Source organism: Ranitomeya variabilis, chromosome 1 (genome assembly GCF_051348905.1).
Source record: "Ranitomeya variabilis isolate aRanVar5 chromosome 1, aRanVar5.hap1, whole genome shotgun sequence".
NCBI classification, from domain to species: Eukaryota; Metazoa; Chordata; class Amphibia; order Anura; family Dendrobatidae; genus Ranitomeya; species Ranitomeya variabilis.
In genome coordinates, this window is record NC_135232.1 from 1135780736 (window position 1) to 1135805845 (window position 25110).

The following is a 25110-nucleotide window of genomic DNA, read 5'->3' on the forward strand; positions in this document are numbered from 1 at the left end:
GGTCGGGGCCCTCCAGGCCAGCCGGTGAGGAGGTCGGGGCCCTCCAGGCCAGCCGGTGAGGAGGTCGGGGCCCTCCAGGCCAGCCGGTGAGGAGGTCGGGGCCCTCCAGGCCAGCCGGTGAGGAGGTCGGGGCCCTCCAGGCCAGCCGGTGAGGAGGTCGGGGCCCTCCAGGCCAGCCGGTGAGGAGGTCGGGGCCCTCCAGGCCAGCCGGTGAGGAGGTCGGGGCCCTCCAGGCCAGCCGGTGAGGAGGTCGGGGCCCTCCAGGCCAGCCGGTGAGGAGGTCGGGGCCCTCCAGGCCAGCCGGTGAGGAGGTCGGGGCCCTCCAGGCCAGCCGGTGAGGAGGTCGGGGCCCTCCAGGCCAGCCGGTGAGGAGGTCGGGGCCCTCCAGCCCAGCCGGCGAGGAGGTCGGGGCCCTCCAGCCCAGCCGATGAGGTCAGGGCCCTCCAGCCCAGCCGGTGAGGAGGTCGGGGCCTACAATACAATAATAAACTAAACTTTTTACCCATTTTTCAGGATGGCGGTGTGACCAAAGCGATTGATGTCGTGGTCCAGAGTGGGGGGCGGCAGGATGTGCCAGGTGTCACAGGCTGAATAAAGAAAACGTATATGCAGGTTAGAAAATAATACATACATTGAAGATCCTATAATCCAGCATCCGATAATCCAGAAAATCTGATAAACTGACACATAAAGCAGGCACCATTAATCTTAGCTATATATCCTATACAGTGTTCTCCAACCTGTGTCCATAAAGACATGCTGGGTGTTGTAGTTCTGCAGAGGTTGGAGGACATTATTCATTCTGCTCATTGCAGGGGCAATAGATCAGTAGAGATAAGTGGCGCCATGCATAGTACTGAGGCTCCTGATCACCTGCCATTAACATCGCCCCGTGGCAGAACTACGGGTGTGACCTGCTGTATCCAGGCCCGGGTCACGGCCACATGGGGGTCACGGTCGTACGGTGGCCACAGAGGCCGGTACTAATTCCCCGCACTGAGCAGCGGTGGAGAGCTGCCGCTGTGGTCTCGGCGGTGACCCCACAGCCCGGTTTGGCCGGACCCTCGTTCTTTCTTTCCCCTGTGATAAGCGGCTGCAGAATCTTTAACAAATAAACACATTAATAATTCCCCAATAAGCGGCTAATTGAGGGGGAGAGGAAGGGAGGCGAGGAGGGGAGGAGGAGAGGCGAGGCGAAGTGGCGGCGAGGGGGAGAGGAAGGGAGGCGAGGAGGGGAGGAGGAGAGGGGAGGGGAGGCGAGGAGGGGAGGAGAGGGGAGGGGAGGCGAGGAGGGGAGGCGAGGAGGGGAGGGGAGGAGAGGAGGAGGAGAGGAGGAGGAGAGGAGGGGAGGTGAGGAGGGAAGGAGGAGAGGAGGGGAGGAGGGGAGGAGGGGAGGAGGAGAGGAGGGGAGGAGAGGGGAGGAGAGGAGGGGAGGCGAGGGGAGGAGGGGAGGAGAGGAGGGGAGAGGAGGGGAGGAGAGGAGGGGAGGAGAGGAGGGGAGGCGAGGCGAGGGGAGGAGAGGAGGGGAGGCGAGGGGAGGAGAGGAGGGGAGGCGAGGGGAGGAGAGGAGGGGAGGCGAGGGGAGGCGGGGAGGCGAGGGGAGGAGGGGAGGCGAGGGGAGGAGAGGAGGGGAGGCGAGGGGAGGAGAGGAGGGGAGGAGGAGAGGAGGGGAGGAGGAGAGGAGGGGAGGAGGAGAGGAGGGGAGGAGGAGAGGAGGGGAGGAGGAGAGGAGGGGAGGAGGAGAGGAGGGGAGGAGGAGAGGAGGGGAGGAGAGGGGAGAGGAGGGGGGGAGAGGAGGGGAGGAGAGGAGGGGAGGCGAGGGGAGGAGGGGAGGAGAGGAGGGGAGGCGAGGGGAGGAGGGGAGGAGAGGAGGGGAGAGGAGGGGAGGAGAGGAGGGGAGGAGAGGAGGGGAGGCGAGGGGAGGAGGGGAGGAGAGGAGGGGAGGCGAGGGGAGGAGAGGAGGGGAGGCGAGGGGAGGAGAGGAGGGGAGGCGAGGGGAGGAGAGGAGGGGAGGCGAGGGGAGGAGAGGAGGGGAGGCGAGGGGAGGAGAGGAGAGGAGGGGAGGCGAGGGGAGGAGAGGAGGGGAGGCGAGGGGAGGCGAGGGGAGGAGAGGAGGGGAGGCGAGGGGAGGAGAGGAGGGGAGGCGAGGGGAGGAGGAGAGGGGAGGAGAGGAGGGGAGGCGAGGGGAGGAGGAGAGGAGAGGGGAGGAGGAGAGGAGAGGGGAGGAGGAGAGGAGAGGAGAGGAGAGAGGGGAGGAGGAGAGGAGAGGGGAGGAGAGGGGAGGAGGAGAGGAGAGGCGAGGAGGAGAGGAGAGGCGAGGAGAGGGGAGGAGGAGAGGAGAGGCGAGGAGGAGAGGAGAGGCGAGGAGAGGGGAGGAGGAGAGGAGAGGAGGGGAGGAAGAGAGGCGAGGAGGAGAGGCGGAGAGGCTAGGAGGAGAGGCGGAGAGGCGAGGAGGAGAGGCGAGGAGGAGAGGCGAGGAGGAGAGGCGAGGAGGAGAGGCGAGGAGGAGAGGCGAGGAGGAGAGGAGGAGAGGCGAGGAGGGGAGGAGAGGCGAGGAGGGGAGAAGGAGAGGAGGGGAGACGAGGAGAGGAGAGGAGGGAGAGAGGAGGAGAGGAGGGAGAGAGGAGGCGAGCAGGAGAGGAGAGGAGGGGGTGAGGAGGCCAGGGGGAGAGGAGGAAAGGGGGTGAGGAGGCGAGGAGGTGAGGGGGCGAGGAGGTGAGGCGAGGGGGAGAGGCGGAGAGGAGGAGGGGAGGCGAGGGGGTGAGGAGGAGAGGCGGCGAGGGGGAGAGGAGGAGAGGCGGCGAGGGGGAGAGGAGGAGAGGCGGCGAGGAGGGGAGGAGAGGGGGCGAGGAGGGGAGGAGGCGAGAGAGAGGAGGAGGAAAGGGGGTGAGGAGGAGAGCAGAGGAGGCAAGGGGGAGAGGAGGCTAGGGGGAGAGCGGGCGAAGAGGAGAGGAGGGACAGGTGGCGAGGGGGGAGAGGCGGCGAGCGGGAGCGAAGAGTAGAGGCGAGGAGGGAGAGGTGGCGAGGGGGGAGAGGTGGCGAGGGGGGAGAGGTGGCGAGGGGGGAGAGGGGGAGAGGTGGCGAGGGGGAAGAGGGGGAGAGGTGGCGAGGGGGAGGAGGAGAGGTGGCGAGGGGGAGGGGGAGAGGTGGCGAGGGGGAGAAGTGGAGAGGGGGGAGAGGTGGCGAGGGGGAGAGGTGGCGAGGGGGGAGAGGTGGCGAGGGGGGAGAGGTGGCGAGGGGGGAGAGGTGGCGAGGGGGGAGAGGTGGCGAGGGGGGAGAGGTGGCGAGGGGGGAGAGGTGGCGAGGGGGGGAGAGGTGGCGAGGGGGGGAGAGGTGGCGAGGGGGGGAGAGTTGGCGAGGGGGGAGAGGGGGGAGAGGCGGAGAGGGGGGATAGGCGGAGAGGGGGGAGAGGCGGAGAGGGGGGATAGGCGGAGAGGGGGGAGAGGCGGAGAGGGGGGATAGGCGGAGAGGGGGGAGAGGAAGCGAGGGGGGAGGTGGCGAGCGGGAGAGGAGAGGAGAGGGGAGAGGGGGCGAGGGGGAGAGGAGAGGCGGCGAGAGAGGAAAGACGGCGAGGGGGAGAGGAAAGAGGCGGCGAGGCGGAGTGGAGAGGAGAGAGGCGGCGAAGGGGAGAAGAGAGGCGGCGAAGGGGAGAAGAGAGGCGGCGAAGGGGAGAAGAGAGGCGGCGAAGGGGAGAAGAGAGAGGCGGCGAAGGGGAGAGGAAAAGAGGGAGAGGAAAGGAGAGAGGGGGAGAGGAAAGGAGAGAGGCGGCGAGGGAGAGGGGGAGAGGCGGCGAGGCGGCAAGGGGGAGAGGAGAGGGGAGAGAGGCGGCGAGCTAGAGAGGAGAGAGGCGGCGAAGAGAGGTACTTCTGCATGGATTCCTCAGAAACATCATCACACGCTCCTGAGGAATCCATGCAGCTGCTGCAGACAAATCATCACACGCTCCTGAGGAATCCATGCAGCTGCTGCAGACAAATCATCACACGCTCCTGAGGAATCCATGCAGCTGCTGCAGACAAATCATCACACGCTCCTGAGGAATCCATGCAGCTGCTGCAGAAAAATCATCACACGCTCCTGAGGAATCCATGCAGCTGCTGCAGAAAAATCATCACACGCTCCTGAGGAATCCATGCAGCTGCTGTAGAAATATCATCACACGCTCCTGAGGAATCCATGCAGCTGCTGCAGAAATATCATCACACGCTCCTGAGGAATCCATGCAGCTGCTGCAGAAATATCATCACACGATACTGAGGAATCCATGCAGCTGCTGCAGAAAGCGCTGGATTTACAACAAATGTGACTACATGCACTCAGCGGACGGGGCAGCGATTCCCCTGAGAGAAAACTGCTTTATTAAGAAACAAGTGCAGCACATCACCCAATAACCCGGATGATAAAATGCCTGACTAGAGGAAGTGTGCGCTGGATGTGACAGTATTCCAGTGGAGCAGTGGTCTGTGTCCGCACTCACCCATGTCGTACGCTATGAAGTCATTAGAGAAGCACTTGGCTCCGTAGCTCATGGACGTGTCATTGTGAGTGTTCCCCCCAAACACCAGCATGGTGCCGCTGACGATCACCGCCGAGTGCAGGTAGCGGAAGAACTTGCTGTCTTTAAGGATTGTCCTGGATTATGAAAAGATGCAAAACAATAGTGATGTATGGTGGAAGGTAAAATCAGCCATTATATTTAACCCTGTGACTACTGGGACATTGTACACGATTAGCGGAAGAATTCAGTGGTGCAGGTGCGTACTGTGACCACCAGAGGGCAGCGTCACACAGACTAATTCCTCGCGCTCCCTATGTGACACGCAGCGATTGCGCCCCGTCCCCGTAACTCACCACATGCTGCTGTCCACCTCGTACTTGTACAGGTCGTCGGCCAGGCGATACTTATTTGCGGTGAAGGCTTTGTACCCGCCGTGGATATAGATGGATCGGGTGGTTTCATCATAAACGCTACTGTGGCCGTATCCACCTTGGACCAAAGCCCCTTGTGTCTCAATCACCTCCCAAACATTAGTGTCTATAAAGAACAACAAAAAGAGAAAGAGAAAGAATTTACATAACGTCTGTTAAATAGCAAAAAAAAAAATTTTAAAAATGCCACCTGTGAAGCTCAGCCCAAAACAGTGCAGTAAAAAGTGAAGGGAATTAAATAAACACAGTGTAGATTAAAAAGAAGAAGCAAAAGTAAAAAAAAAATGGCAAAGAAAAAAGGGCAAAAAGAATAGTAAGAAAAAGGCAAAAAGAAAAAACAGTAATAAATGAAAAAGTCAAAAATGAAAAAAAACGTTATTGAACAGTTCATAAAATCCTGATCAAAATATCAAATAATTTAACCTGTAAAAAGAGAAAAATCCAAAGGAAAAACAAATACATTGGAATGCAAAAACTGACGCTTTTCAGGCGCCGCACCTACAAAATGGAATAACAACTGATCATATTGTTGTCAGACCCTGAAATCAGAAATACAGAGTCCTCACATGGCTCCATCAATGGAAACAAATTAAGAATACGCTAGATATCAAAAAATGGTGACTATTTATTTTTTTCCTTATTTACCAATCTCTAACAGCTAATTAAAAAAAAAAATCATCTACAAAAAGGAAAAAAAGAACTACAACCATCTTTAAATGGATGGTGGTTAAAGTCTGTGTGAGACTGGAGCAGCAGTGAGCATGTGCGACCACCATTCCGGCAGGCGGGGCAGTGGTCGCACATGCTCACAATTCAGCACACACCCTACCGTCCATTACCATCAAAGAGTCTCGCGTGACGGCATGCCGTATCTGCTGGGAGAGCCAATTAATTAAAGGGGGCTTGTAATCATAAGTAAGGTAATGAGAGGCCGCGCACCCCCCAGAACAGACAGTGTGAGGATGTACACATAGCAATTATTGAGGACCCGTCACTCACCCAAGTTATATCTCTGGATGCTGCTGATGTAGCCATGAAGGGGACAATGGCCAAAAAATACCAGCATGACCGTACTGTTGTCCTTCAGAGTGACGATGTGGGCAGAGTGTCCAACCACAGCGTACTGCTCCTTGGCGTTGGGTGAGAGCTGTTCCCAGGACTGGTTCTGAACGTGGAACACCCACAGCTGGTTGGAAACGTTCCCTGTGGAGTCTATCTTACCGCCATACATGTACATCTTATCCTAGGAGACAAAGACAAAGGTCCTGAAATAACCTGACTTCCATTTATCTATGGATGAGCAGATATACACAGCCACCACTAGGGGGAGCTCACTACATACAGATTATACAGCCACCACTAGGGGGAGCTCACTACATACAGATTATACAGCCACCACTAGGTGCAGCTCACTACATACAGATTATACAGCCACCACTAGGGGGAGATCACTACATACAGATTATACAGCCACCACTAGTGGGAGCTCACTATATACAGATTATACAGCCACCACTAGGGGGAGCTCACTACATACAGATTATACAGCCACCACTAGGTGGAGCTCACTACATACAGATTATACAGCCACCACTAGGTGGAGCTCACTATATACAGATTATACAGCCACCACTAGGGGGAGCTCACTACATACAGATTATACAGCCACCACTAGGGGGAGATCACTACATGCAGATTATACAGCCACCACTAGGGGGAGCTCACTACATACAGATTATACAGCCACCACTAGAGGGAGCGCACTACATACAGATTATACAGCCACCACTAGGGGGAGATCACTACATACAGATTATACAGCCACCACTAGGGGGAGATCACTACATACAGATTATACAGCCACCACTAGAGGGAGCTCACTGCATACAGATTATACAGCCACCACTAGGTGGAGCTCACTACATACAGATTATACAGCCACCACTAGGGGGAGATCACTACATGCAGATTATACAGCCACCACTAGGGGGAGCTCACTACATACAGATTATACAGCCACCACTAGAGGGAGCGCACTACATACAGATTATACAGCCACCACTAGAGGGAGCTCACTGCATACAGATTATACAGCCACCACTAGAGGGAGCTCACTACATACAGATTATACAGCCACCACTAGGGGGAGCTCACTACATACAGATTATACAGCCACCACTAGGTGGAGCTCACTACATACAGATTATACAGCCACCACTAGGGGGAGTTCACTACATACAGATTATACAGCCACCACTAGGTGCAGCTCACTACATACAGATTATACAGCCACCACTAGGTGGAGCTCACTACATACAGATTATACAGCCACCACTAGGGGGAGATCACTACATGCAGATTATACAGCCACCACTAGGGGGAGCTCACTACATACAGATTATACAGCCACCACTAGAGGGAGCGCACTACATACAGATTATACAGCCACCACTAGGGGGAGATCACTACATACAGATTATACAGCCACCACTAGGGGGAGATCACTACATACAGATTATACAGCCACCACTAGAGGGAGCTCACTGCATACAGATTATACAGCCACCACTAGGTGGAGCTCACTACATACAGATTATACAGCCACCACTAGGGGGAGATCACTACATGCAGATTATACAGCCACCACTAGGGGGAGCTCACTACATACAGATTATACAGCCACCACTAGAGGGAGCGCACTACATACAGATTATACAGCCACCACTAGAGGGAGCGCACTACATACAGATTATACAGCCACCACTAGAGGGAGCTCACTGCATACAGATTATACAGCCACCACTAGGGGGAAGCTCACTATATACAGATTATACAGCTACCACTAGGTGGAGCTCACTACATACAGATTATACACCCATCACTAGGGGGAGCTCACATAATATAAAATACAAAATAATAAGACAACTGTGTTCCAGATAACCCTCTCTAACTTTTGTAAAAATCTGGTGGTTGATTTTAATAAAGCGTTTTATGTAATTCAGCAAGCACAGAACTAAAATATGATGTCCTGTACCATTCACGTCCACACCTCTGTGCACTGACTGAGTCTGGCATTGTTGTATTTGTAGTTCCCCAACCTCAGGAGACTATGAACACAAGATGTTACCTTATATAACGCCAAGGAGTGTCCATATCGGACGGCGACCGTGCTGACAGAACTGTTCAGCAGCCACTTGTGAGAGATCAGGTCGTACCTGTAGGAAACACAATCTGGTTACTGCTGAAGCCCACGGATCATCCAGGGGTGCAAGAACTGATCCCCTAACCTACAAGTAAAATCTAACACCCTTCCCCAGGGATTACAAGATAACACGTTTTCTAGAAATTATTAGGGTCGATCACCGTTTTTAAGATCTCTGCTTGCTGTCACCGAACTGCAAACAGTTTAATAAACCCAAGCTGCTCACAGAGCTGAGGGTTTGGTACTTGGTATCAGTCCGAAGGCTAAGCACAGCAGCAGCACCTGTCCTCCCCCTGTCCTGCCGCTGTGAGAGCAGATCCAGTGTTCTTATTCACTGGCCGTAAGCAGAGATCCTGAGAAATTAAGGGTTTTGTCATAGAAATGATAAAAACTGTGGTTCTCACGCCATAACCATCTGGTAACCGTTTTGGTTGAAGGTGTAGCCGCCCACTATCCACATGACGTCGTCCAGCACCACCGCCTTGTGCGAGGCTCTGCCCAGCTGTGGAGCCCAGAACTCTTCACGTGTCCAGAACGACTGGTTGGCAGGAACGGGGATGGAGCAACCGGGACCTGAAAAAAGGGACTAAATTATAGACCTAATTATACACCGACGACTGGAGAGTGAGCGACGCAAAGTGACCAGAACAAGGGGACAATTGTAGTAGTAGTGTGGAAGAACGCGAGAGGTACGGGGAGTAGGGTAAGGTGGCTACAAACACTGCGTCCTGCAGGAGATCCAAAGGAGCTTAAAGGGATTGTCCAGGATTAGAAAAACATTGCCGCTTTCTTTTATAAACCGCGTCAACTGGGTATAGCACCTCAGCCGAGCTGCAATATCAGACACAACACACGGTCAGGAGAGAAGCTGTTTCTGAATGAAAGCAGCCATGATTTTCTAGTCCGGCCAGGCCCCATAAAACCGAAGTATACTGCCAGCGGCCCCTAATTAGGATCCGTTTTATCTTCTGACACGTCTGTTTTAATAAGCACTTCCATTCCCCATGAAATAACGCAAACAAAGCAGCTATTAGCTGAAGCTGCTCCTCACCGACTTCCTGTTCTGCAGCTATTGGCTGAAGCTGCTCCTCGCTGACTTCCTGCTCTGCAGCTATTGGCTGAAGCTGCTCCTCACCGACTTCCTGCTCTGCAGCTATTGGCTGAAGCTGCTCCTCACGGACTTCCGGTGCTGCAGCTATTGGCTAAAGCTGCTCTCACTGACTTCCTGCTCTGCAGCTATTGGCTGAAGCTGCTCCTCACTGACTTCCTGCTCTGCAGCTATTAGCTGAAGCTGCTCCTCACCGACTTCCTGCTCTGCAGCTATTGGCTGAAGCTGCTCCTCACCGACTTCCTGCTCTGCAGCTATTGGCTGAAGCTGCTCCTCACCGACTTCCTGCTCTGCAGCTATTGGCTGAAGCTGCTCTCACTGACTTCCTGTTCTGCAGCTATTGGCTGAGGCTGATCCTCACTGACTTCCTGCTCTGCAGCTATTGGCTGAAGCTGCTCTCACTGATTTCCTGCTCTGCAGCGATAGGGTGAAGCTGCTCCTCACTGACTTCCTACTCTGTAGCTATTGGCTGAAGCAGCTCCTTAAAGGCTACCTGAAGTGCTACATTTGGCTGAAGCTGCTCCTCACTCACTTCCTGCTCTGCAGCTATTGGCTGAATCTGCTCCTCACTGACTTTCTGCTCTGCAGCTATTGGCTGAAGCTGCTCCTCACCGACTTCCTGCTCTGCAGCTATTGGCTGAAGCTGCTCCTCACTGACTTCCTGCTCTGCAGCTATTGGCTGAAGCTGCTCTCACTGACTTCCTGCTCTGCAGCTATTGGCTGAAGCTGCTCTCACTGACTTCCTGCTCTGCAGCTATTGGCTGAAGCTGCTCCTCACCGACTTCCTGGTCTGCAGCTATTGGCTGAAGCTGCTCCTCACTGACTTCCGGTGCTGCAGCTATTGGCTAAAGCTGCTCTCACTGACTTCCTGCTCTGCAGCTATTGGCTGAAGCTGCTCTCACTGACTTCCTGCTCTGCAGCTATTGGCTGAAGCTGCTCCTCAAAGGCTACCTGAAGTGCTACATTTGGCTCAAGCTGCTCCTCACTGACTTCCTGATGTGCTGCTATTGGTTCTATCTGCTCCTCACCGAGTTCCTGCTCTTCAGCTATTGGTTGTATATGCTCCTCACTGACTTTCTGCTCTGCAGCTATTGGTTGAAGCTGCTCCTCACTGACTTCCGGCTCAGCTGCTATTGGCTGTATATGCTACTCAATGACTGAGGTCTACAGCTGTTGGCTGAAGCTGCCCCTCACTGACTTCCTGCTCTGCAGCTATTGGTTGTATCTGTTCCTCATTGACTTCCTGGTCTGCAGCTATTGGCTGAAGCAGCTTCTCACAGGCTACATGAAGTGCCGTTATTGGCCGAACCTGCTCCTCACTGACGACCTACACTGCAGCTATTGGCTGAAGATGATCCTCACAGGCTTCCTGAAGTGCTGCTATTGGCTGAGGCTGCTCTGCACATAAAACACTCGGTGCACCCAGACACTTCTATACACAATATATATCATGCTGTATACTTTTAGCCTTTGTATAGAGACTACAGGTTTCCTGCATATGTCCTGCCAAATTAAATCCAAGAGGGAAATCTGTGGCCAGACAGCGCCCCGATGCTGACACCTCTAATCCTTAAACACAGCGATAAGGAGAGATTATCCGCTCCTAGACGTTCAGCTGAGATTACCGTGTGGTAAGTGACCCACGGCGCGCGCTCACCCTGCCAGCCGTCGTAGCAGTCGCAGCTCTTGGTGCCGTCCACGCTGCAGTTCCCGCGCTCGGGGAAGCCGCAGTTGTCCCTGCAGTAGGGGATGTCGCAGGCCGCTCCCTTCCATTGCTCGAAGCATTCACAGCTCACGTCGCTGTCGTTCGCCTGCAAGCAGATCCCACGTCCGGAGCAGTTGTTAGGACACGTGTTTATGCTGCAATGTAAGAGGGAAAATGTAGGGTTAATGGGACACGACATCCTGCAGCCTAATGAGCTGTGATTAAAGGGGTCCATCCCACCTCATTTACCTTTGCTCTACTTAAAGGGGTTGTCTGTAATATATCGATAGAAGATTAGTGGCACAAGCAGCGTCGAGAAGGGTTATTTTCTAACATCCGCTAATATTTTCTGCATGTCCCATTGTAAGAGGTCAGCAGCCTGCGGTCTGGAAGACCCCACTCGCTGCATGCCAAAACAGACTAATGCGGTCACAGCAAACTGCAAGGGATGATGGGAGAATGTTTCACAACAGCTGGAGCACTGCTGGTTGCCGACTGCAGATCGACTGTGTATCCCCGGCATCCACCATCGCAGGGGGTAAAGAACAGAGTGGACAGGTCGCAGAAGGGGGGTGGGGGGTGGAGTTACCAGGCCACAGAGGGGTGCGGAGTGGCCGGGCAGGGGCCGCCATGGTCAGGCTGCAAAGATTGACTGCACATTACGAAGTGTTATTTTACCTGTAGCTGATATTAAAGCCGGTCAGGTTGTAGGCCGCGTCACTGAAGAAATGTAATAGAGCATATCCAGACGTAGTGGCCACTTCCGGGACCGTGTCGTTGCCTTCACTCTCAGGAATGATGACTCCACTGCAAAAAAAAAAAAAACATTAAGTAAAAAAATCCTGCATTTAAAACTTTTTTCCAGCATGATGTGGAGTGTTCCTAATCTACTTTATGTCCCAGTTACTCGCTCTGATTGCAGGCTGTGAATGGAAACACTGTACATTCAGAAGCCAAACTCTAAGACACAGAGCCCTGCAGCTGCCTGAGCAGAACGCCTGCAGTCACTGGCAGCAAGCAGGGGCTTTAATTCAGAAAAACAGTATATTTCCAGAGCTTATCGGACAGGCTGCGTACTGGGAGCAGGAGACATAGCAGGCCGTGCACATGACACAGCAGCAGGTAATGGCCCAGGCGCTGCATCGCCTCTATCACTAACATAAGATGTGCGTCAATAGCAAATTACACGACCACCGCTGGTCAGGAAGGTCATTATATATTATGGAGGTCTGACCCCACTACACCTCGTACAATAATAAACAGAGTTTACATTCCTTGGAATTATACTGATCCCGAAATATCAGGGTTTTCACCAAGAAATCAGTCTGCAGTCATCGCATTACAACTAGGGGGCAGGGTGCCGGGAGTGATCGATTTATCTACTGTTCAGCTCCTCCCCCTACCAGTGCATCCACTGTCAGCGCAGGGTTAACGAGAACAGGTCAAAGAAGTTTTTAAATTTAAACCGATTATCTCGTCCAACTGCCGCTGAGGATCGGAATCCGGAACAGGAATTCTTCCAGGACCCTCAGGTCCAATCCTACGTCCATCAGGAATTCTTCCAGGAGCCTCAGGTCCAATCCTACATCCATCAGGAATTCTTCCAGGACCCTCAGGTCCAATCCTACATCCATCAGGAATTCTTCCAGGACCCTCAGGTCCAATCCTACATCCATCAGGAATTCTTCCAGGACCCTAAGGTCCAATCCTACATCCATCAGGAATTCTTCCAGGACCCTCAGGTCCAATCCTACGTCCATCAGGAATTCTTCCAGGACCCTCAGGTCCAATCCTACATCCATCAGGAATTCTTCCAGGAGCCTCAGGTCCAATCCTACATCCATCAGGAATTCTTCCAGGACCCTCAGGTCCAATCCTACATCCATCAGGAATTCTTCCAGGAGCCTCAGGTCCAATCCTACATCCATCAGGAATTCTTCCAGGAGCCTCAAGTCCAATCCTACATCCATCAGGAATTCTTCCAGGAGCCTCAGGTCCAATCCTACATCCATCAGGAATTCTTCCAGGACCCTCAGGTCCAATCCTACATCCATCAGGAATTCTTCCAGGACCCTCAGGTCCAATCCTACATCCATCAGGAATTCTTCCAGGAGCCTCAGGTCCAATCCTACATCCATCAGGAATTCTTCCAGGACCCTCAGGTCCAATCCAACATCCATCAGGAATTCTTCCAGGACCCTCAGGTCCAATCCTACATCCATCAGGAATTCTTCCAGGACCCTAAGGTCCAATCCTACATCCATCAGGAATTCTTCCAGGACCCTCAGGTCCAATCCTACGTCCATCAGGAATTCTTCCAGGACCCTCAGGTCCAATCCTACATCCATCAGGAATTCTTCCAGGAGCCTCAGGTCCAATCCTACATCCATCAGGAATTCTTCCAGGACCCTCAGGTCCAATCCTACATCCATCAGGAATTCTTCCAGGACCCTAAGGTCCAATCCTACATCCATCAGGAATTCTTCCAGGACCCTCAGGTCCAATCCTACGTCCATCAGGAATTCTTCCAGGACCCTCAGGTCCAATCCTACATCCATCAGGAATTCTTCCAGGACCCTCAGGTCCAATCCTACGTCCATCAGGAATTCTTCCAGGACCCTCAGGTCCAATCCTACATCCATCAGGAATTCTTCCAGGAGCCTCAAGTCCAATCCTACATCCATCAGGAATTCTTCCAGGAGCCTCAGGTCCAATCCTACATCCATCAGGAATTCTTCCAGGACCCTCAGGTCCAATCCTACATCCATCAGGAATTCTTCAAGGACCCTAAGGTCCAATCCTACATCCATCAGGAATTCTTCCAGGACCCTCAGGTCCAATCCTACGTCCATCAGGAATTCTTCCAGGACCCTCAGGTCCAATCCTACATCCATCAGGAATTCTTCCAGGAGCCTCAGGTCCAATCCTACATCCATCAGGAATTCTTCCAGGACCCTCAGGTCCAATCCTACATCCATCAGGAATTCTTCCAGGACCCTAAGGTCCAATCCTACATCCATCAGGAATTCTTCCAGGACCCTCAGGTCCAATCCTACGTCCATCAGGAATTCTTCCAGGACCCTCAGGTCCAATCCTACATCCATCAGGAATTCTTCCAGGACCCTCAGGTCCAATCCTACGTCCATCAGGAATTCTTCCAGGACCCTCAGGTCCAATCCTACATCCATCAGGAATTCTTCCAGGAGCCTCAAGTCCAATCCTACATCCATCAGGAATTCTTCCAGGAGCCTCAGGTCCAATCCTACATCCATCAGGAATTCTTCCAGGACCCTCAGGTCCAATCCTACATCCATCAGGAATTCTTCCAGGACCCTCAGGTCCAATCCTACGTCCATCAGGAATTCTTCCAGGACCCTCAGGTCCAATCCTACATCCATCAGGAATTCTTCCAGGACCCTCAGGTCCAATCCTACATCCATCAGGAATTCTTCCAGGAGCCTCAAGTCCAATCCTACATCCATCAGGAATTCTTCCAGGAGCCTCAGGTCCAATCCTACATCCATCAGGAATTCTTCCAGGACCCTCAGGTCCAATCCTACATCCATCAGGAATTCTTCAAGGACCCTAAGGTCCAATCCTACATCCATCAGGAATTCTTCCAGGACCCTCAGGTCCAATCCTACATCCATCAGGAATTCTTCAAGGACCCTAAGGTCCAATCCTACATCCATCAGGAATTCTTCCAAGACCCTCAGGTCCAATCCTACGTCCATCAGGAATTCTTCCAGGACCCTCAGGTCCAATCCTACATCCATCAGGAATTCTTCCAGGACCCTCAGGTCCAATCCTGCGTCCACCAGGAATAAAAAAGCACATTTTTTTCTTCATACAGCTGGGCGTGTACCACAAATCTCTGTGGGTGTGGCTGTGCTCTGATTGGCCAGCATCAGAGGAGGAAAAAAGAAACCGCCCACAGAGCAGTCCTGCGGTATACACCAAGCTGGCGGACGGAGATATGTTCAGCTTTATTACAAGGGGAAATAACTTTGGGACCGAGTGGCACAGGAAAAAAAGGAAAACAGTTCCGGAATCAGCGGTGCTGCCCCAATTCAAGGAGGTAATACATTTTAAATTAAAAAAAAAATCCAGTGAAAGGTCCTCTTCCTGACATATAAAGTAATAGTAAGACCAATGGCAAGTCCCTGTGTGATGCGGGCTCAGGAGCTCAGCCTGCACCATTTCCCTGCAGATGATGGCGGTGTTATTCAGCCATCATCTGTCTATGACAGACACAGATGTAGGAGAGCTACGCGCAGTGCTGTTAACCTGTCATACGCCCCTGACAATCTCAGCACACAAAAGTTTTACAAACTTGAACGTTTCAGTTACTATTCTCCTTATTAAAAATAAAGAAATATTTTTTTTATTTTAAATTACACAATGTGATATGTACTTGTCTAAATCTAAGAATAAAATGAACGCCAAAATGAGATAACAAAAAACTGGCCACAGCAGCACCGAAAAAAAAAAAAGTAATAAAGTGATCAAAATGCCATGTCTACCCCGAAAAAGCCCTCATACAGCCGAAAAAATGAAAACTGATATTTTTATTGATTCCATTCTGGGCTGAAAAAAATATTTGTCGCCTTTTATTGAATTTTTTCTGGAGGGGGCAGTGATTGAAAAATAGCAATATTTCTGGTATCTAATTTTCTTTTTCGGTCTTTACCATGTTGGTTAATTTTATATCTTGATCTGATTTAATTGAATGCTGCGATGACAAAAAAAAATTATTTGGGGAGGAGAGAATTCTGGGACAGGTATAAATTGTTAAGCTACAAAAAATAAACATGCAAAATAAAAAAATTACACTGATATGTAAATAACTGGCTGCAGCAGGAGCCTCTCCCCTTTACAGTAAGAAAAAAAAAAAAAAGATTCTTAAGCCCCGCCCTTCAATTAAAGCCTAGAGACGAAAATGGCAAACATGAGCAGAAGATAATCCGTCGGTCCTGGAAGGCTGATCACAGGGAATGCAGGAAATGATGTCCATGGAGATCCTCTCGCCTTGACTTTTTGCTTACATTTCTGGGTGTACTGTCCCTTTAAGAAGTCAGCAGTAATGTGTCAGCAGGGTGGAGCCGAGCCGCGGATCGTTTCCCAGGAGGGCTACCAGCAGGATTTTATAAGCATTTATGTAAAGGGTGTGAGAACCAACACGAAAATCTGTTCTAAGAAACCAAAGTTTTCAGGATCTGAAGTTTCATTACAGGAAGAAAAAAAATTGGATTGAAGCCGTGCGAAATGGCTCAGGAGCCGAAGGGGGACAGAAATAGGGCTTCAATACCGGCGGCAACATAACGGCACTGACCGGGTACGGCAAGGGTCACAAGAAGGCACAAAATAAGGAAAAAGCACCTAAAAAACAAACAAGAGGCAAAAGGCAATTATTACAAAACACATGAAAGTTGTAAGAGAGCTAAAAAAAAACCTGATGGTCAAATTTTTTATTACATTTTTAGGTCTTAATAGAAATAATCGCAGCACCTTCAAGTAAAGCATTCTTCCCAAAATAAAAAATTATGCGCACCCGCGCTCTAAATAAACCGCAACAATGCGCTTCCAAAGCAGGGTCAGCAACAGCAGAGAATGCATCGATTTCCCCTCCCCGGTAAATGCACCGAATAACGAGGGTCAATTTATCTGGCTAAATGCTCGTGGCTTCACATAGCTGATAGCTATTAAGACCCAATAACAGTCTCTCAAATGGCATCTAACACCGAAATGTGGCACCGAGACAGTGACTACTATGGCTGGCCTCCATCCAGTGTAATCGAGATACGCACAAGCCCGAAATCACAGCCAGGGGGGAAGACACTAATGGATGGGGACAGAGGAAACAACACAGCAACCAGGGCCAGAAACAGCACAGCATGGAGACAAGGACTGCACAGCATCTACTATGTGCAGGAAGGCAACTACCATAATACCGCCCCTATGTACAAGAATATAATACTGCCCCTATGTCAAGAATATAATTACTATAATACTGCCCCTATGTACAAGAATATAACTACTATAATACCGCCCCTATGTACAAGAATATAATACCGCCCCTATGTACAAGAATATAATACTGCTCCTATGTCAAGAATATAATACTACTCCTATGTACAAGAATATAACTACTATAATACTGCCCCTATGGACAAGAATATAACTACTATAATACTGCCCCTATGGACAAGAATATAACTACAATAATACTGCTCCTATGTACAAGAATATAGCTATTATAATACTGCCCCTATATACAAGAATATAACTACTATAATACTGCCCCTATGGACAAGAATATAACTACTATAATACTGCCCCTATGGACAAGAATATAACTACTATAATACTGCTCCTATGTACAAGAATATAACTACTACAATACTGTCCCCTCTATAGAAGAATATAACTACTATAATACTGCCCCTATGTACAAGAATATAACTTCTATAATACTGTCCCCTATGTACAAGAATATAACTTCTATAATACTGTCCCCTATGTACATGAATATAACTACTATAATACTGCCCCTATGTACCAGAATATAACTACTATAATACTGCCCCTATGTACAAGAATATAACTACTATAATACTGCTCCTATGTACAAGAATATAACTACTATAGTACTGCCCCTATGTACAAGAATATAACTACTATAATACTGCCCCTATGTACAAGAATATAACTACTATAATACTGCTCTGATGTACAGAATATAACTACTATAATACTGCTCCTATGTACAAGAATATAACTACTATAATACTGTCCCCTATGTACAAGAATATAACTACTATAATACTGCTCTGATGTACAGAATATAACTACTATAATACTGCTCCTATGTACAAGAATATAACTACTATAATACTGTCCCCTATGTACAAGAATATAACTACTATAATACTGTCCCTATGTACAAGAATATAACTACTATAATACTGCCCCTATGTACAAGAATATAACTACTATAATACTGCCCCTATGTACAAGAATATAACTACTATAATACTGCCCCTATGTACAAGAATATAACTACTATAGTACTGCCCCTATGTACAAGAATATAACTACTATAATACTGCCCCTATGTACAAGAATATAACTACTATAATACTGCTCTGATGTACAGAATATAACTACTATAATACTGCTCCTATGTACAAGAATATAACTACTATAATACTGTCCCCTATGTACAAGAATATAACTACTATAATACTGCTCCTATGTACAAGAATATAACTACTATAATACTGTCCCCATGTACAAGAATATAACTACTATAATACTGTCCCCATGTACAAGAATATAATTACTATAATACTGCTCCTATGTACAAGAATATAACTACTATAATACTGCTCCTAGATGTACAAGAATATAGCTACTATAATACTGCCCCTATGTACAAGAATATAACTACTATAATACTGCCCCTATGGACAAGAATATAACTACTATAATACTGCCCCTATGGACAAGAATATAACTACTATAATACTGCTCCTATGTACAAGAATATAACTACTACAATACTGTCCCCTCTATAGAAGAATATAACTACTATAATACTGCCCCTATGTACAAGAATATAACTTCTATAATACTGTCCCCTATGTACAAGAATATAACTTCTATAATACTGTCCCCTATGTACATGAATATAACTACTATAATACTGCTCCTATGTACCAGAATATAACTACTATAATACTGCCCCTATGTACAAGAATATAACTACTATAATACTGCCCCTATGTACAAGAATATAACTACTATAACACTGCCCCTATGTACAAGAATATAACTACTATAATACTGCCCCTATATACAAGAATATAACTACTATAATACTGCCCCTATGGACAAGAATATAACTACTATAATACTGCCCCTATGGACAAGAATATAACTACTATAATACTGCTCCTATGTACAAGAATATAACTACTACAATACTGTCCCCTCTATAGAAGAATATAACTACTATAATACTGCCCCTATGTACAAGAATATAACTTCTATAATACTGTCCCCTATGTACAAGAATATAACTTCTATAATACTGTCCCCTATGTACATGAATATAACTACTATAATACTGCCCCTATGTACCAGAATATAACTACTATAATACTGCCCCTATGTACAAGAATATAACTACTATAATACTGTCCCTATGTACAAGAATATAACTACTATAATACTGCCCCTATGTACAAGAATATAACTACTATAATACTGCCCCTATGTACAAGAATATAACTACTATAATACTGCCCCTATGTACAAGAATATAACTACTATAGTACTGCCCCTATGTACAAGAATATAACTACTATAATACTGCCCCTATGTACAAGAATATAACTACTATAATACTGCTCTGATGTACAGAATATAACTACTATAATACTGCTCCTATGTACAAGAATATAACTACTATAATACTGTCCCCTATGTACAAGAATATAACTACTATAATACTGCTCCTATGTACAAGAATATAACTACTATAATACTGTCCCCATGTACAAGAATATAACTACTATAATACTGTCCCCATGTACAAGAATATAATTACTATAATACTGCTCCTATGTACAAGAATATAACTACTATAATACTGCTCCTATGTACAAGAATATAACTACTACAATACTGTCCCCTCTATAGAAGAATATAACTACTATAATACTGCCCCTATGTACAAGAATATAACTTCTATAATACTGTCCCCTATGTACAAGAATATAACTTCTATAATACTGTCCCCTATGTACATGAATATAACTACTATAATACTGCTCCTATGTACCAGAATATAACTACTATAATACTGCCCCTATGTACAAGAATATAACTACTATAATACTGCCCCTATGTACAAGAATATAACTACTATAACACTGCCCCTATGTACAAGAATATAACTACTATAATACTGCCCCTATGTACAAGAATATAACTACTATAATACTGCCCCTATGTACAAGAATATAACTACTATAATACTGTCCCCATGTACAAGAATATAACTACTATAATACTGTCCCCATGTACAAGAATATAATTACTATAATACTGCTCCTATGTACAAGAATATAACTACTATAATACTGCTCCTATGTACAAGAATATAACTACTACAATACTGTCCCCTCTATAGAAGAATATAACTACTATAATACTGCCCCTATGTACAAGAATATAACTTCTATAATACTGTCCCCTATGTACAAGAATATAACTTCTATAATACTGTCCCCTATGTACATGAATATAACTACTATAATACTGCTCCTATGTACCAGAATATAACTACTATAATACTGCCCCTATGTACAAGAATATAACTACTATAATACTGCCCCTATGTACAAGAATATAACTACTATAACACTGCCCCTATGTACAAGAATATAACTACTATAATACTGCCCCTATGTACAAGAATATAACTACTATAATACTGCCCCTATGTACAAGAATATAACTACTATAATACTGCCCCTATGTACAAGAATATAACTACTATAATACTGCCCCTATGTACAAGAATATAACTACTATAATACTGCCCCTATGTACAAGAATATAACTACTATAATACTGCCCCTATGTACAAGAATATAACTACTATAATACTGCCCCTATGTACAAGAATATAACTACTATAATACTGCTCCTATGTACAAGAATATAACTACTATAATACTGCTCTGATGTACAGAATATAACTACTATAATACTGCTCCTATGTACAAGAATATAACTACTATAATACTGTCCCCTATGTACAAGAATATAACTACTATAATACTGCCCCTATGTACAAGAATATAACTACTATAACACTGCCCCTATGTACAAGAATATAACTACTATAATACTGCCCCTATGTACAAGAATATAACTACTATAATACTGCCCCTATGTACAAGAATATAACTACTATAATACTGCCCCTATGTACAAGAATATAACTACTATAATACTGCCCCTATGTACAAGAATATAACTACTATAATACTGCCCCTATGTACAAGAATATAACTACTATAATACTGCCCCTATGTACAAGAATATAACTACTATAATACTGCCCCTATGTACAAGAATATAACTACTATAATACTGCTCCTATGTACAAGAATATAACTACTATAATACTGCTCTGATGTACAGAATATAACTACTATAATACTGCTCCTATGTACAAGAATATAACTACTATAATACTGTCCCCTATGTACAAGAATATAACTACTATAATACTGCTCCTATGTACAAGAATATAACTACTATAATACTGTCCCCATGTACAAGAATATAACTACTATAATACTGTCCCCATGTACAAGAATATAATTACTATAATACTGCTCCTATGCACAAGAATATAACTACTATAATACTGCTCCTAGATGTACAAGAATATAACTACTATAATACTGCTCCTATGTACAAGAATATAACTACTATAATACTGTCCCTATGTACAAGAATATAACTACTATAATACTGTCCCTATGTACAAGAATATAACTACTATAATACTGCTCCTATGTACAAGAATATAACTACTATAATACTGCTCCTATGTACAAGAATATAACTACTATAATACTGCTCCTATGTACAAGAATATAACTACTATAATAAGGCCTCTTTGTACAAGAATATAACTACAATACTACCCCTATGTACAAGAATATAACTACTATAATACTGCCCCCTATGTACAAGAATATAACTACTGTAATACTGCCCCATGTACAGGAATATAACTACTATAATACTGCTCCTATGTACAAGAATATAACTACTATAATACTGCTCCTATGTACAAGAATATAACTACTATAATACTGCCCCTATGTACAAGAACATAACTACTATAATACTGGCCCTATGTACAAGAATATAACTACTATAATACTGCCCCTATGGACAAGAATATAACTACTATAATACTGCCCCTATGTTAAAGAATATATCTACTATAATACTGCTCTTATGTACAAGAATATAACTACTATAATACTGCCCCTATGTACAAGAATATAACTACTATAATACTGTCCCCTCTATACAAGAATATAACTACTATAATACTGCTCCTATGTACAAGAATATAACTTCTATAATAATTTCCCCTATGTACAAGAATTTAACTACTATAATACTGTCCCCTATATACAAGAATATAACTACTATAATACTGTCCCCAATATACAAGAATATAATTCCTATAATACTGTTCATATGTACCAGAATATAACTAATATAATATTCTTGTACATAGGGGCAGTATTATAGTAGTTATATTCTTGTACATAGGGGCAGTATAACTACTATAATACTGTCCCTATGTACAAGAATATAACTACTATAATACTGCCCCTATGTACAAGAATATAACTACTATAATACTGCCTCTATGTACAAAAATATAACTACTTTAATACTGCCCCTATGTACAAGAATATAACTACTATAATACTGCCTCTATGTACAAAAATGTAACTACTATAATACTGTCCCTATGTACAAGAATATAACTACTATAATACTGCCCCTATGTACAATAGAACTACTATAATATCGTCCCTATGTACAAGAATATAACTACTATAATACTGCCCCTATGTACAAGAATATAACTACTATAATACTGCCCCTATGTACAAGAATATAACTACTATAATACTGCCTCTATGTACAAGAATATAACTACTATAATACTGCTCTGATGTACAGAATATAACTACTATAATACTGCTCCTATGTACAAGAATATAACTACTATAATACTGTCCCCTATGTACAAGAATATAACTACTATAATACTGCTCCTATGTACAAGAATATAACTACTATAATACTGCTCCTATGTACAAGAATATAACTACTATAATAAGGCCTCTTTGTACAAGAATATAACTACAATACTGCCCCTATGTACAAGAATATAACTACTATAATACTGCCCCCTATGTACAAGAATATAACTACTGTAATACTGCCCCATGTACAGGAATATAACTACTATAATACTGCTCCTGTGTACAAGAATATAACTACTATAATACTGCCCCTATGTACAAGAACATAACTACTATAATACTGGCCCTATGTACAAGAATATAACTACTATAATACTGCCCCTATGGACAAGAATATAACTACTATAATACTGCCCCTATGTTCAAGAATATATCTACTATAATACTGCTCTTATGTACAAGAATATAACTACTATAATACTGCCCCCTATGTACAAGAATATAACTACTGTAATACTGCCCCATGTACAGGAATATAACTACTATAATACTGCTCCTGTGTACAAGAATATAACTACTATAATACTGCCCCCTATGTACAAGAATATAACTACTGTAATACTGCCCCATGTACAGGAATATAACTACTATAATACTGCCCCCTATGTACAAGAATATAACTACTGTAATACTGCCCCATGTACAGGAATATAACTACTATAATACTGCTCCTATGTACAAGAATTTAACTACTATAATACTGTCCCCTATATACAAGAATATAACTACTATAATACTGTCCCCAATATACAAGAATATAATTCCTATAATACTGTTCATATGTACCAGAATATAACTACTATAATATTCTTGTACATAGGGGCAGTATTATAGTAGTTATATTCTTGTACATAGGGGCAGTATAACTACTATAATACTGTCCCTATGTACAAGAATATAACTACTATAATACTGCCCCTATGTACAAGAATATAACTACTATAATACTGCCTCTATGTACAAAAATGTAACTACTATAATACTGTCCCTATGTACAAGAATATAACTACTATAATACTGCCCCTATGTACAAGAATATAACTACTATAATATGGTCCCTATGTACAAGAATATAACTACTATAATACTGCCCCTATGTACAAGAATATAACTACTATAATACTGCCCCTATGTACAAGAATATAACTACTATAATACTGCCCCTATGTACAAGAATATAACTACTATAATACTGCCTCTATGTACAAGAATATAACTACTATAATACTGCTCTGATGTACAGAATATAACTACTATAATACTGCTCCTATGTACAAGAATATAACTACTATAATACTGTCCCCTATGTACAAGAATATAACTACTATAATACTGCTCTGATGTACAGAATATAACTACTATAATACTGCTCCTATGTTCAAGAATATAACTACTATAATACTGCTCCTATGTTCAAGAATATAACTACTATAATACTGCTCCTATACATAAGAATATAACTACTATAATACTGTCCCCATGTACAAGAATATAACTACTATAATACTGCTCTGATGTACAGAATATAACTACTATAATACTGCCCCTATGTACAAGAATATAACTACTATAATACTGCTCCTATGTTCAAGAATATAACTACTATAATACTGCTCCTATACATAAGAATATAACTACTATAATACTGCTCCTATGTACAAGAATATAACTACTATAATACTGCTCCTATGTACAAGAATATAACTACTATAATATGGTCCCTATGTACAAGAATATAACTACTATAATACTGCCCCTATGTACAAGAATATAACTACTATAATACTGCCCCTATGTACAAGAATATAACTACTATAATACTGCCCCTATGTACAAGAATATAACTACTATAATACTGCCTCTATGTACAAGAATATAACTACTATAATACTGCTCCTATGTACAAGAATATAACTACTATAATACTGTCCCCTATGTACAAGAATATAACTACTATAATACTGCTCCTATGTTCAAGAATATAACTACTATAATACTGCCTCTATGTACAAAAATGTAACTACTATAATACTGTCCCTATGTACAAGAATATAACTACTATAATACTGCTCCTATGTACAAGAATATAACTACTATAATATGGTCCCTATGTACAAGAATATAACTACTATAATACTGCCCCTATGTACAAGAATATAACTACTATAATACTGCCCCTATGTACAAGAATATAACTACTATAATACTGCCCCTATGTACAAGAATATAACTACTATAATACTGCTCCTATGTACAAGAATATAACTACTATAATACTGTCCCCTATGTA

General features: G+C 45.1%; 1 protein-coding gene across 1 annotated transcript in view; it reads right to left on the reverse strand.

Moving 5' to 3' along the window:
- ATRN (attractin) overlaps positions 1-25110 on the reverse strand; it is a 146817-nt gene that overhangs the window by 85793 nt on the left and 35914 nt on the right. Inside the window, exons 4-11 of the mRNA XM_077280306.1 lie at positions 11623-11751; positions 10897-11099; positions 8536-8704; positions 8057-8144; positions 5929-6172; positions 4852-5035; positions 4478-4632; positions 503-587 (exon numbers count right to left, since the gene is read on the reverse strand). Coding sequence (XP_077136421.1) covers positions 503-587; positions 4478-4632; positions 4852-5035; positions 5929-6172; positions 8057-8144; positions 8536-8704; positions 10897-11099; positions 11623-11751 — 1257 coding nt within the window. The remainder of the gene's footprint in view (positions 1-502; positions 588-4477; positions 4633-4851; positions 5036-5928; positions 6173-8056; positions 8145-8535; positions 8705-10896; positions 11100-11622; positions 11752-25110) is intronic.